Source organism: Phialemonium atrogriseum (assembly GCF_030411735.1).
Source record: "Phialemonium atrogriseum strain 8032-3 unplaced genomic scaffold QBC33scaffold_2, whole genome shotgun sequence".
NCBI classification, from domain to species: domain Eukaryota; kingdom Fungi; phylum Ascomycota; class Sordariomycetes; order Cephalothecales; family Cephalothecaceae; genus Phialemonium; species Phialemonium atrogriseum.
The window spans coordinates 963,863-976,663 of NW_026848139.1; the positions used below are offsets into that span (position 1 = coordinate 963,863).

The 12,801-nt window shown below is 55.2% G+C and overlaps 5 protein-coding genes across 5 annotated transcripts; 3 read left to right on the forward strand and 2 right to left on the reverse strand.

Annotated features, from left to right (window-relative positions):
* Positions 1-579: 579 nt before the first annotated feature.
* QBC33DRAFT_157972 (SAC3/GANP domain-containing protein) lies at positions 580-2,653 on the reverse strand. Its single transcript, XM_060422219.1, has 3 exons — positions 2,462-2,653; positions 1,115-2,354; positions 580-1,008 (listed from the first exon to the last, which is right to left on the reverse strand). Exons 1-3 carry the CDS (start codon positions 2,538-2,540, stop codon positions 795-797), a joined length of 1,533 nt encoding a protein of 510 aa, XP_060287816.1. The 5' UTR covers positions 2,541-2,653; the 3' UTR covers positions 580-794.
* A 321-nt stretch (positions 2,654-2,974) lies between these two features.
* QBC33DRAFT_524171 (Vps36-domain-containing protein) lies at positions 2,975-5,386 on the forward strand. The gene is made up of 3 exons (XM_060426710.1): positions 2,975-3,247; positions 3,316-3,451; positions 3,511-5,386. The coding sequence occupies exons 1-3, from the start codon at positions 3,147-3,149 to the stop codon at positions 5,239-5,241; spliced, it is 1,968 nt and encodes a 655-aa protein (XP_060287817.1). The 5' UTR covers positions 2,975-3,146; the 3' UTR covers positions 5,242-5,386.
* QBC33DRAFT_524173 (uncharacterized protein) lies at positions 5,311-6,375 on the reverse strand. Its single transcript, XM_060426711.1, has one exon. It carries the CDS (start codon positions 6,312-6,314, stop codon positions 5,610-5,612), a length of 705 nt encoding a protein of 234 aa, XP_060287818.1. The 5' UTR covers positions 6,315-6,375; the 3' UTR covers positions 5,311-5,609.
* A 1,028-nt stretch (positions 6,376-7,403) lies between these two features.
* Positions 7,404-10,114, forward strand: QBC33DRAFT_158276 (prolyl oligopeptidase). The gene is made up of 4 exons (XM_060422223.1): positions 7,404-8,004; positions 8,075-9,031; positions 9,089-9,343; positions 9,413-10,114. The coding sequence occupies exons 1-4, from the start codon at positions 7,513-7,515 to the stop codon at positions 9,782-9,784; spliced, it is 2,076 nt and encodes a 691-aa protein (XP_060287819.1). The 5' UTR covers positions 7,404-7,512; the 3' UTR covers positions 9,785-10,114.
* Positions 10,115-10,152: 38 nt separating this feature from the next.
* QBC33DRAFT_524180 (lipopolysaccharide-modifying protein) lies at positions 10,153-12,556 on the forward strand. The gene has a single exon (XM_060426712.1). The coding sequence runs from the start codon at positions 10,500-10,502 to the stop codon at positions 12,327-12,329; it is 1,830 nt and encodes a 609-aa protein (XP_060287820.1). The 5' UTR covers positions 10,153-10,499; the 3' UTR covers positions 12,330-12,556.
* Positions 12,557-12,801: the final 245 nt, after the last annotated feature.

Here is a 12,801-nt window from a genome sequence, read left to right on the forward strand (position 1 = left end):
CATGTTTGCCATCTTGGAGAGTGGGAGTCCTGCTCTGGAGCCTAAGACTTTGCTTCAAGACTCTTGCGCGCGACTTTTCGCGGGCATCATGATCCACCCCAACGCCTTTCCAGGAGGAGCAAGAGGCGCCTCGTTCTATGTTCCAAACGCCGAAAGACAATTAAATGCAAGTGGTATCACGTAGTCAACCTTGCAATCCAAACCAAATACCTGCCGCCCCCCGCCCCCCTCTTTTGGCCACGCATGCCCTTCCTATCCGAATCGACGAACATGAAAGATCATGTGAGATCCAGCGTCAGCCTCAAAGAGGCTCGGCCGGAGGATTCCGACGGCCATCTCGAGTCCTCGCGGATAAACTTTCGTAGCCACGGAGAGGCTCTCTCGTAAGAAGGAAGCTTCCGCAACGGGGGGTATGAATGCCCCATCGTTAGGAGTTGTGGGTACTAGTGTGTTGGGTAAGCTGGATTATCGAAAGTCAGAGAAAACAAAGGCAGCCGGTGCCGCCGACTCATGGGGTTGCAAAGGTTGCAAGTGTCGAATCGCCTCGCCCGGTCCGGCTGAGGAATGGTGGACCGCAAGGTCCTCGTCAACGTCAAAGGGTCGACAGTGATAAGCAGCCAGTAAGTAGGCTGCGAGTTGAGACGTGTGCCTCCCCCGCATGTTCCTCACTAGGATTGGAAGGAATCTACGAACGGGATGCAGCTCGATCGACGTCGATGGCGTTGAAAAGAAGAGAGCGAAACAGCAGCGGAACAGTAAAAAAGACAAGATAGAGAGGGCCAGCAGATGGTCAATCAGATTTGACCTTTGATGTCAACCCTGCGGAAGGCTGCGGTCTTGGAAACTTCGAAGAGCGACCCAGCTTTGCCAGCCAGGAAAGCGATATGGTCGCTCCGCTCTTCAAGGAGGTGCTGACCGTTATGATCGATGATGAACTGTGCCGCTTGGGGATCGGACTCGAAACCGAGTTCTTCAGTGATGAACCGCAGTCTCACGTCAGGTTTGTACCTAGACTGTCTGTTAGCGACATGTATTGGGACGCACACAGGTGGTAAGGGGGATGGATAGGGGGATGGATAGGGGGATGGATAGGGGGATGGATGGGGGGGCTTACGCTTTGCATATGTTGCAGAGAGCAGCGAGGCGCTGGCGGCCGACGAACATGTCCATGAGATAGGCGCCCATGTTTGGAGTATCCAGATAGAGCTGGAAGAATCGATGGTAGTTACCCAGCGCCAAGGCCGAGCGAACATCCAGGGCATGTTTGATGGCGGGCTCCTCCTTCTCTGCTGTGGTTAGATCTGCCAAAGCGTCGTTCAACGCAGTGCGGTTCGCTGTGTGAATGAAATAGAGGATGCGGTACGCCTTGAACTCGACGGGGCTGCCCTTGAGGCCCATCTGATACAGTGCCCTCAGCTGAGTCTGGCACTGATTATACTCACCAAGATCCCCCTTCTCCAAGGCAATACGGGCATGGATTTCATAGACGGCAACGGTAAAATCGTCCCTAATGCGCTGCACGGTAAGGTCCTGGCGCATCGACTTGAACTGGTCGCAAATGTAAGAGTAGTTGCCTTCTTTCCGCCACTTCTTCTTAAGAAGCTCCAAGGTCTGCTTCAGGATGGACTCCGGGCGGACCTGGGCAGGCACTGGAGCCGAAGTCAGGCGGAGATACGGCTTCTCTAGATCCTGGCAGGTGCCGATAACGGGTCCGGCGGTGGGAGGAGGGCTTGGCGACCGATATGTGGACTTGTAGCCACCGTCGAAGCGCTTCTGTCGCTTCTCCAACTGCTTCTGGAACTTACTCGTGTTCTTGGACACTGCATCCACCGTGGGCTGGCGCGGCTTGTCCGGTGATGGGTTGGTGATACGGTCCTGGAGAGACGGGCGAGGCTCGGCAACGGATCTCCAGGGAGGGGCTACAGATGCCGTATCCAGATCGCCAATATCCGACGACTTCCTCTTCTTGGAACTGGCAGCGGGACTCCTAGTCTGCGAGCCATCATCTCGGGCAGGGGGCTGATATTGCTGGGACAGTAAGGCTCTGGTCTGTTCTTCTCGGATCATTTGCTGGGGCAGTGGCATCGAGTCCCAGTTGACAGAATACATGACGCCGCTATCATTAGCTTGGGAGATGGTCTCCTTCAGCTTGGTCTCCATCTCCTGGCGTGAGACGAGGGGATCCATGTTGTGGGGCAGGAAAGATCGTTGAACATAGTTGCGAACCGCATCAGGCCAGTCGATCTTCCGCTTAGCGCTATCCGGAGATGGGGCAGAAGGGTTCACAGGGGGAGGTGGTTGGGTATAGGTAGGACCAAAGCTCTGGCGGACCTGAACAGCGGTATATGATGGGACTGAGGACATGTCAGAAAAGGCGAAACAGGACAAACAAAGTGAGACAGAAAATAAGACAGAAAATATACCCCGTGTGTTTACAGGGTGATGGGAGGAAATTACTCACTGATAGGATAGTTGAAGCCTGGAGGAGGCCTGGCCCCCGGCGGAGGCGGTGCGGCTGCGGGTGACCACGTCGGCATCATACTGTTTGCATGTACTAGGTAGGGCCCGGGGCGGGGTCTGGAGTGAGAATTTGAGTTCAAGGATCCCGAATCCACGAACAGGGTGATTACAGGGAGGTGCGGGAAATGCAGGAAATTCGGCAACGACGTGATGGTGTTCTATCACAAACCGTGGACGATATTGCCGATGGGTTAGGGTCTGGTCGAATAAAGAGGTGGTGGGTGAGATAGAAAGTAGGTAGGGATGGATGATGGACGGGACTCGAATTTGTAGGCGGTCAAGTCACGTCCACTCTCTACCTAGCCCAATATGGACCTGTAGCCACCTGGGCCGGGTCTACCATAGTGGAGGCAGGAGCCATATACCTAGGTACCTAACAAACAAATAACCGCACAAAAGATATCCCGGCCTGAGATGGAGTACGTAATCGTTCACTTCCCTGCTATCGCTGTCTGTCGACCCTGCTGAGGTCCACCCCCCCATTACTGTAGAAGGCAGCCCTACGGGTTAATGAAGCTAAAAATGCCAGATGCTGGCCTCTCTCTTGCAGAACAATGAGCAAGACTATGCTGGTGCCTTCTCATTTCACCAGGACCTTTGGGACAGCATTCCCACGACTATGACGGATGTTTCTAAAGCAGATCGATCTGACGACGGCTCTTCGGCCTTCCTATCTCCCTGACGAAGTTCTCTTCTTTGTCCAGGACAATGTGGGCCTCTATGAGGGGTCAGTGTGTCGTGTGCCTGCTTCTGTCACCCTTTGCTAACCTCTCTCTTCTCTCTCTCTCTTCTTAGAAAGTACAAGCTTCCCAGCCAGCAGAATGGCCAGGTGTATCTGACCTCACATCGAATATGTTATGTCGACAAAGCCGAGCCACGGAAACACTCGGTTGCATTGGATCTAAAGGATGTAGAGCGATATGAGTTCTATGTAAGGCTGGAAACCTGCAGATACAGATCCTCGGATTGGTACTGAGAGATATGACTTAGGCCGGATTGGGATTCTTGAAGTCTTCTCCAAAGGTCACGTTGATCCCAAAGCCAACAAAACGTGCCTCCCTGCGGTCAAACTCCCCTGCCCTCGGGACGACTCCCTCAAGAAGCGATGCGGCCTCGCCGTCGCAACAACCGCATAGCCCATTCCGAGCGCCACCCGCCGAGGCTCCCAAAGCCAGCACAGCAACTTGGGTCTGCACCATTTGCAGCTTCTCAAACCCTGTGCCCTCAAACTTTGATCCCGCCACCGCAAACGCCCATATCCCCCTTCCCCCTTGCCTGGCCTGCGGTATCAAGCCAGCGTTGACCCACATCTTGAAGGCTGCCATCTCTAATGCCGCCAACCGCCAGCCGGCGGCTGCTGACCCGAGCCTGTGTACACCTCTTCCCGTCCGCCCACGGCCGCAGTCGGAACTCGCAGCCCAGGTTCATGTGTCTACTGCAACAAACGGGTCTCTACAGGTATCAGATCCGGATGCCTCTTTTCAATGTCCCCGGTGCACCTTTCTCAACCATCCCTCCCTCCTCGCCTGCGAGATCTGCGGAGCCCCCCTGATTTCGCGCCATGTGCCTGCCGAACTTGCCCAGACACGACCGCGCACCGAATCCCCTGGGGCCGTACTCAACTCACCTGTCGCCAATCTACAAGCAACTTCGGATAACCCAGACAATGTTAAGATCTCGTTCCGCGGCGGGGGTGAGAAGATCTTCTACGAGCGATTGAAGGGGTCTATGACGCAGCGGAAGTGGCTGTTGCAGGGGGCACCACCAATCCCCAGGTCCAACCGTCCCGGCGATGCATACTCTTCCACGGGGGCCACCGACGGGTCATCGGCGACAAGGCCGGGCCAAGGGACTGGGAGCCAGGCCGACAGAGTAAGGACGGCCGGCATCGCAGGCCTAGAGCAACGAGGACTCGACAGGCGCAAGAACAACGAGATCGTTATTGGCACCGCTTTTGAGGATCTCGAAGCCCTCATGGCATCGGCCAAGGAGGTGGTCGCCCTCGCAGAGTCGTTCGCTCGGCAAGCCAAGAGCGGCTCTGGGAGCAGCGCATCCGAGAATGCCCTCCTTGCCGAGTCGGCAATGCAGCTGGGCCTCATCACCACCAAAGATATTGTCGGAGGAGGTGATGATTCGCTCTATCTGTCCGAGCTGGCCCGGAATCTCGCCGAGTTCCTCACAGACGACGCGCGGGGCGTCCTCAAGAGGGCCGGCGGCATCATCTCCCTCGTCGATCTGTGGGCCATGTTCAACCGCGCCAGAGGTGGTGTCGAGCTCGTGAGCCCGAACGACTTCGAGAAAGCTGCGCGGTTGTGGGAGAAGCTGAAGCTTCCCGTCCGCTTGCGAACCTTCAAGTCGGGTGTCATGGTTGTCCAGAGTCGCGACCGCACCGACGACGCCACTATCAAGTCGCTTCTAACGTGGATACGTGGGCTCCGCACCGTACCGCCCGACCGAGAGGTAGCGTGGGATTGGCAAGAGTTCGGCCGCGGGGTTACTGCCAGGGACGCTGCCGAGAGGTTCGGCTGGAGCATTGGTGTCGCCGAGGAGGAACTCGAGATGGCCGAGGAAAGGGGCGTGTTCTGTCGCGAGGAAGGCATCGAGGGCTTGAAGTTCTGGGAGAATTTCATCGACACCGGCGAGGGGCGATCGTACCGAACCCCACAACAAGAGGCAGAGGACCTGCTTGTGAGGGTGCTCAAAGAGAGCGGGTTCCTATGAAACCTGGGGGTTTTGGCACTGGGTTCGGAGTAACAGGCACTTATATATAGCACGGCTCAAGTCCCATGGTTAAGAGTTGCAATAGTATATTCTATCGTTACAGCCATCGTTCTCGTTTTATCTACCAACCACCCATTAGATCCTCTATAACTATCTTATCTATCTAGAAATCCGCACATGTAAGTCTTCAAATGCATCTATGCTACCAGTATGCTGCCAGGAAAAAGAGAAGGAAAAACAGACAAAACCAAACGCCTCTCGCCCTCGAAGCCGCTCGTCACAAAACAAGGCTCCCCCAAAGAAAATTTACAAGCCACAAAACGAAGAAACGGATAGCGCGCCGCTCAGGGGGCAACCCTGATAGACGCCTACACAAGCCCGTCCATCAGCCCCCTCCGCACCTTCATGTTGACGACGCCGCCGACGCCGAAGGCGGGCACGATCCTGCAGATGCGGGCCACGGTGCTGGCGGCCCAGTTCTTGCGCACGAGGGCCAGTCGCTCGGCGAAGCTCGGCGCGGCCGTCCGCGGCGCGTAGGGCCGGTTGTACAGGTCCAGGCCGAGCAGGTGCAGCGGCGTGCTGAGCGCCTGCACGGCGGCCGGGGCGACGAACTGCGCCACGGTCTGGCCGCTCACGTGGCGCTGGACGGCGTCGCCGAGGCGGTCCGTCAGCATGGGCCCGAGAAGCGGCGGGACGTTGAAGGAGGCGAAGATGGTCAGGCAGTCGCGGAGGGTGAAGAGGAGGTAAGAGGGCAGGGAGACGGGCCGCGGGACGGCGCCGGCGGGGCCGAATAGCCGCACGAAGACTTGGTCCTTGTATATGCCCAGCCCGACGTTGGCGGCCGTGGGGCCGAGGAACTTGGCCGTGCCGGTGCTGACGTGCGTCGCCGGCCGGGACTGCGTCGTCGAGATGGCCGTGTCGAGGGTGTTGGCGGTGAGGTAGGTGCCGCCGTAGACCATGACGATGAGGGCGAACGGGCGCGAGAAGATGAGGGTGTGCGGGCGGCGGAGAAGGGAGCCGAAGGATGCTCTGAGACAGGCGCTCATGCTTCGCCGACCTGAGGCGTTTTCCATGATGGATCTGAGAGGGGGAGGGCAGGTTAGCTTATGATGTTCGCGGATACCTTGCTTGTCTTCACGGAATCGCACATACCGATCAATGATGGATATCACCGGAGCTACCATTGCCGCGGCGGAAACTGCGCTGACGGCGTCAGCTACCAGCCGTAGGCCAAGGTTCTTGGTGTTCCATTTCTTCTGGGCCTTGGCCGTCATATCCATGAGGACCGCCGCTGGCGAGGCTGCGGTATTGTCTGGAGCTTCAACTCCTGTGAAGGCGAGTCTGGTTGACCGAGGGAGTAATCCACGCTCGTCTGCATCGCAAGGCCACTCAAGGAAGCGCGGACGCAGTTGGACTGAGAGAGAGAGCTGTCCAGGCTGACGGGAGTCAGTTTAGTCAGGTGTGAGCTTTGAGCAAAAAGAAAGACTACTAGCTTCACAAAACGAACGATGCTGTTCAATCCATGGAGATTTTCCACTTGGGGGACGATAAGAGTTATATAGCTTCCCCGAAGTCGGAGATAGCCAAGTGCCAAGCACCCGGTTTCCCAGCGTCGAATTGAAGCCGTGCAAAAAAAACAGTCAGGGGGCGCGGACTTCTCGGCGTACCTCATACCGCAACCGATTGGCCAATCAGCGACGGCCATTTCCCAGCTTACAGCACGTAACTGTCCAGTGAAGGCTTGGCTCACATGACTCACGTTCAACAGGACCCATCCCCAACTCATTCCTGACACCCATCGCCACTGAAGACCAACAGCCCAGGTGTGCGCGGGCCCTTGGAGTTATCATGGCTGGTGGCAGACAAATTCCGTTACTTTTGGGGAATGGAGGAGATGGGGACCAAGTAAAATATATTGATCGTGTCGGGTTTACTGGCGGCGGATATGCGTCGCGTCCTCCCTCCAAATTGCGTAAGCCTTTTCATCAGCTGGCTCGAGCTTGGGACCCCCTATGCGATGCGGAGGTTTATATGCCCATAAGCTTCGTCTGAAGGCAAAAGCCTACCTGTTACCCGTATTTCTAGGTAGTCTAGCAAATCTGGCTTCTTTCAAGTGTCATGTTCGGTCTTTCCTCAGTTGCTTCCACACCACCTCTCCTTGCACCGGCCGGTTCGATACATTATCCATCATCAGTCGACCGTAGTGCCGCTAGTTGACGTCGGTTGAAACACCAGGCCAGGCGAGTTATACGTCCAGAAGATTAGCTCAGCATGGTTATCACCCAGAGATTGACACCCGAGTCTTTCGTTCGTCTGCCTCGGCGAGGTGTCGTGGTGCCAAACAGGGACGGTACTCTGGGATTGTACAATGTTTCGACATACGAGTCTGGGAAGGGCACCAGGAGGGAGTGGAGGGTGATGGATATTGACTCGGGCAGTTCATGGCTGTTGACGGATGATGACAAAGTCCACGACGTGAAGTGGCTCCCCGACCACGACGGAACGATTGCTTGGCTGAGGTCTGCCACCAACGGGTTCACTCAGTTAGCCGTCGTTTGCATCGGCAATACCGGAGAGCTGAAAGATCACTATACCGCGGCCGAATTCGACGCTCCCGTTCAACACTTGAAGCTGAAAGGTCTTGACGGCTGGGTCGCCTTCGCTGTTGTGGGTCTGGCCGGCAAAGATGGCAGTTTGTACAACGAAGAGACCACTGGGAAGATGTCCACGGCGAGGATATACGATGATCTCAACGTTCGCGGGGTTTGTACATCTCGCACCAATAAGCTCGCCTCGTCTGTCACATCGCCTGTTAACATGGAGACTGCTCTAGTGGGACACATACATCAAGCCGAGGAGGCACGCCATCTTCTACTCAGCGCTGGTCACAGGAGACGACGGCAGGCTCACAGTCGCCGGCCCGCTGCGAAATGCGGTTAGGCGGCAGGATCTCGAGGCTCCCGCCGGCATGTATCAACCTGAAGATCCTGCTGATAATTACGACCTATGTGAAAAGGGGATCGTCTTCGTCGCTTGTGACCCGAAGCCCGTCCACCCTCGACATCATGCTACTTCGGACGTCTACTTCGTCCCTGTGGACTCCTGGACTGCCATGGTGGCTTGCAGGCCGGTAAAACTCACCATGCAAACCGATCATGTCGTTGGCTATGCATCCAACCCTCGCTTTTCCCCGGATGGCTCCATGGTTGCTTACCTCAAAAAGCCGTTTGCGAATCCGGCCGACACCCGGCTCTTGATGGGCCACGTTAGCTCGCTGTCATCGTTTGACGTGTGGAAAATGTGCATTGGTTCCGCTTGGGACCTGGCGCCTTCGAGCTTTGAGTATTCGCCGCACGGTCAATCCGTCCTCATCCTAGCTGACGACTGCGGCCGCCGAGCCCTGTATGAGCTTGAGTTGCGCTATCATGCAGCGCCAAGACTGCTTATGGGAAGACCATCGGTACACGGGTATCATCTTCTCAACAACGGCAATGACGGTGTGCAGCTCCTGGTGTCGGCTTCGAGCATGCTGGATAACAGTGTATACATGGTCATTGATACCACTCTGGCGTCAGAGCCCCGGGTCATATCATCAGCAACAAGACACGGCCAGAAACTCGGCCTGTCGCATAGCCAGGTTTCCGAGATCTGGTTTGCGGGGTCGGCGGAAAGCTTTGTTCAGGGATGGCTCACGAAGCCAAGCAATTTTGACCCAGAGAAGAAGTGGCCAGTCGTTCTGCAAGTCCACGATGGTCCCGAGGACGCAGCCAGGGATGAGTGGCATTGGAGAGTAAGTTTCTAAAAACAGCTCCCTGGGTAATTCTCCCCCTTCTGACACCAGCGGCAGTGGAACAGTGTTCTCTGGGCGGAGCAAGGATATGTCGTTGTTTGTCCCAACTTCACAGGAAGCGTTGGCTTTGGAGTCGGCTTTAATGCCAGAGCCTACGGTTCAGGGCTAGACTACCCCTATCAAGATTTGGTCAACTGCCTGGAGTCCCTTGCCGAGATACCTTACATCGATACAGACAGGGCAGTCCTAGCAGGAGGTGGTTATGGTGGCTACATGGTGAACTGGATCATGGGACAGCCTCTGGCCAAGAAGGTTTGTTTGCGAGCCCCCGATGCAGACACACGATTTCCTTGGCCCAGCGATTCGGCTGACCACATCTAGTTCAAAACCATGATCTGTCACGGGCCCGTCTTCGACACGCGGCTCCTACAGCTGTACCAGGACGGGGTAAACGAGAGAAACTCGGAAGACTTGGAGAAGTGGAACCCTGCGCGGCCGGATCTGCTGAGGAACTGGAAGGACGCACCGCCCGTGCTCGTTATCCACGGCGACAAGGATTACCGGTACCCGGTCACGGATGGGTTGTCGGTCTTCAAAACGCTGCAGGGTCTCGGGGTTCGGAGTAGGTTCTTGAGCTTCCCCGACGAGGGCCACTGGGTTATCAACCCGGAGAACGCTCTGGTCTGGCACAGGACAGTGTTTGAATGGATGGAGCAATGGGTGGGGAAAGGCCCCACGGGAACGGAAGGATGAAATGCTAATACTCTGGAACCATTTTCCTTCCTGGATGACATTTGCTTATGGTTATCAAGGGAAATCCCGTACAGAAGATACGAAATTAGAAATGAGAAGCGTGTTGGTATGTACAAGGGGCCATGGTTGGGATTTTCGAGCTACGTAGTCCAAAGTTAATGTCTTTTGACTTGATGTGTACGGATCGATCCGTAATGGTCCCCCAATCTTGCCCTCCCACAGCTGCAGACCCTGCAGACGCCCCGCCGCCTTAACGGGCACTAAGCAGCGAAAGCACGCTGCAGAGACTGCCCCACAAACGTCGTTACGGGGCACTAACAAAATAATTGTCAACTCTTCGTGAAGGTTGAATTCAGAAGTAATTAATTATCACAGGCGTTGTCCTTTCTGCCACCACAGGACAGATGATTGCAGGCTGAGATTCTACATAATGTCCAGAAAATGCACAGACCCTAGGCGCAGCCAGGGACTCCACACGTGACTTAACATTCTGCAACGATTTTCTGGCACATCAAGACTTGCTGTGCCGCCCAACATGCGTGCTTGGCGTCTTTCACCTCATTTATTCCTCAGACCACCACCTTTTCTTCCTCAAGGCGCTATGGTTTGTTTTTGATGCATTTCGTAGCCTTGTTATCTGGTCTTTGAGACCCTACCCTTTTGCTCCGCAAGACATTCGCTTCCCATACGAAATACTTGCAACAGTACGGCTAAGATGCTATTAGTTCGAAGGTTTGCCAAACCTTTTTATCAGCTGGCCGTCTTGAGCTGCATCCTGCTCTTTGCCACCACCTATCTTCTATTCTCCGAGACGTTGGACCTTGATGTCATTTACCATTATTCGAAGAAGTCTGCAGTAGACGAATATCTCTCTTTACTCGAGCCGTCTCGTTTACGATGGCATCCAATCGATCATCTGATACACGACGCCAACACGACATTCCACAGCATCCTGCAGTCCCGTTCCACAAGTCTGGCAGACGCTGCGGCGCAATATCGATCTCGACGGGGCCGACACCCGCCACCGGGTTTTGATAAGTGGTTCGAATATGCACAAAGCCACGGTGCGGTTATCGTGGAGGAATTCTTTGATCGCATCGAGCATGATATCCGACCATTCTGGGCGCTGAATGCCACCGTCTTAGCCACGCGCGCCGCTGGCTGGCACCATCGTGTGCGCGTACGAAATGGCAAGACAACTATGATGGGCGATGTTACAAACAAGGTGCCATGGCTGGAATTATGGATGAAACTAGTGAGAAAAGCAGGAAAGTGGCTACCCGACGTGGATATGCCCATCAATTACATGGACGAGTCCAGGCTCCTTGTGCCGTTCGAAGTGGTGGCTCAGCTGGTGGAAGAGGCGGACAAGAAGAGGCGAATCACGCCAGTTGAAACGACGAAGGCGACGTACCACTGGCCAGTCGGTGTCGACATGGAAGATCCCAAAGCATATGATCCAGACTGGGTGCGGAATCCATATTGGGATTTGTCCCGAATGGCCTGCCCTCCCGAATCGCCCGCGCGGAACATCTCAGCCATCACCGACTTCTCCGGCCCCCCGACCTTTCCCGATCACTGGCAACCGTCTTACACGCAGAATGGCTACGTCAAGAACTTCACCGCTGCCTCTGATCCGTGTATCCAGCCGCACCTTCGCGGCCTTCACGGCACATTCATCGAGCCAGTCAGCATGTCCACCTCACGCGAGCTGATACCTCTTTTCGGCGGTAGCAAACTCCCAATGAACAACGAGATCCTAATCCCCGGGGCCATGTATCTCAGCACCGACTCATTCTACTCGGGGGGTTGGACACATGGCCCGTCATGGAGGAAGAAAAAGGACACGATCATATGGCGTGGTATGGCGTCCGGAGGGCGCAATAAGCCAGAAAACTGGCGACACTTCCATCGGCATCGGCTAGTAGACATGCTTAACGGTACAACAGTCGCCAGCGCCGAACACGGCCTGTCTGAGCCCTCCACATTTGCCCTGCCGCCGCTGTCGCTGTATGATTTCCCTCGCAGGCGAGAGCATCGACTGGGAGAGTGGCTTCGCCGCATAGCCGATGTCGGCTTTACAAGGCTCAACTGTATCGACGGGGGCAGGGACTGCGACTATGTCGCCCCTTACTTTAGTCTGGTCGAGCACATGGAAATGAAGAAGCAATATGCCTTCAAGTTTACCCCTGATGTAGACGGAAACAGCTTCAGTGCACGCTTCCGCGGGCTTCTCCTCTCGACTTCTCTGCCAATCAAGGCTACCATCTACGCAGAGTGGCACGACGACCGTTTAACCCCTTGGCTCCACTTTGCGCCAATGGACAACACTTTCCAAGACATGTACGCCGTATTGGACTATTTCACCAGAGACAAGAAAGGCGATGCCGCGGCTAGGTTCATTGCTGAGACAGGAAAGAAGTGGGCCGAGACAGTGCTTAGGCGTGATGACATGCTGCTGTATACCTGGAGAGCTTTGCTGGAATTTGCAAGAGTGTGTGATGAGGACAGAGAGATGCTAGGGTTTGTGGACGATCTGGTATAAGTTCAGTACTTGGATGGTATTGCACAGGACGAAGTGAATAATAGTTTTGGGATCTTTCATGAGCGAGGCGTTTTACAGGATGCTGGTCTCGGAGAAATTCGGGGATTTCGGAATCAAATAAAACAAGACGTGACTGTCCTTGCAGACAGATAGATGTTTTACCATTCGATTCGATGCTGTCTAACTGTTCTCAAAATGACAAAGAGAAAGCGAAGCGATGTCCCAAAGCCTCAGTGCCATCCACCGTTTGCCCCCTGCGGCAAGTTCAAGAGTTCACAGACCATGGATGTCCACTACGCGACGGAGCCTGCAAAGGTATCGGCCAAGATGACCGTCATAAAAAGCTTTGTTCCTAGTACGACCCGATGCCAGTTGAAGTCAATCGTGAAATTTTTGTGCCAACAGAAACGCCTATCCTGATGCTTCCACGAATCAGTGCGGCAGGTGCAATTGATGCTGAGAAGAGGGGGCA

Excerpts from the sequence above, each read along its gene's own strand:
- QBC33DRAFT_524171 (XM_060426710.1), top strand. The coding sequence starts at position 3,147 with ATGTTTCTAAAGCAGATCGATCTGACGACGGCTCTTCGGCCTTCCTAT. Across the intron at positions 3,248-3,315 it reads AATGTGGGCCTCTATGAGGG|AAAGTACAAGCTTCCCAGCC; the intron begins GTCAGTGTGTCG and ends CTCTCTTCTTAG. Across the intron at positions 3,452-3,510 it reads TAGAGCGATATGAGTTCTAT|GCCGGATTGGGATTCTTGAA; the intron begins GTAAGGCTGGAA and ends GATATGACTTAG.
- QBC33DRAFT_524173 (XM_060426711.1), bottom strand. The coding sequence starts at position 6,314 with ATGGAAAACGCCTCAGGTCGGCGAAGCATGAGCGCCTGTCTCAGAGCA.
- QBC33DRAFT_158276 (XM_060422223.1), top strand. The coding sequence starts at position 7,513 with ATGGTTATCACCCAGAGATTGACACCCGAGTCTTTCGTTCGTCTGCCT. Across the intron at positions 9,032-9,088 it reads GGGATGAGTGGCATTGGAGA|TGGAACAGTGTTCTCTGGGC; the intron begins GTAAGTTTCTAA and ends CACCAGCGGCAG. Across the intron at positions 9,344-9,412 it reads GACAGCCTCTGGCCAAGAAG|TTCAAAACCATGATCTGTCA; the intron begins GTTTGTTTGCGA and ends GACCACATCTAG.
- QBC33DRAFT_157972 (XM_060422219.1), bottom strand. The coding sequence starts at position 2,540 with ATGATGCCGACGTGGTCACCCGCAGCCGCACCGCCTCCGCCGGGGGCC. Across the intron at positions 2,355-2,461 it reads AGGCTTCAACTATCCTATCA|TCCCATCATATACCGCTGTT; the intron begins GTGAGTAATTTC and ends ACATGTCCTCAG. Across the intron at positions 1,009-1,114 it reads CTCTGCAACATATGCAAAGC|GTACAAACCTGACGTGAGAC; the intron begins GTAAGCCCCCCC and ends CAGACAGTCTAG.
- QBC33DRAFT_524180 (XM_060426712.1), top strand. The coding sequence starts at position 10,500 with ATGCTATTAGTTCGAAGGTTTGCCAAACCTTTTTATCAGCTGGCCGTC.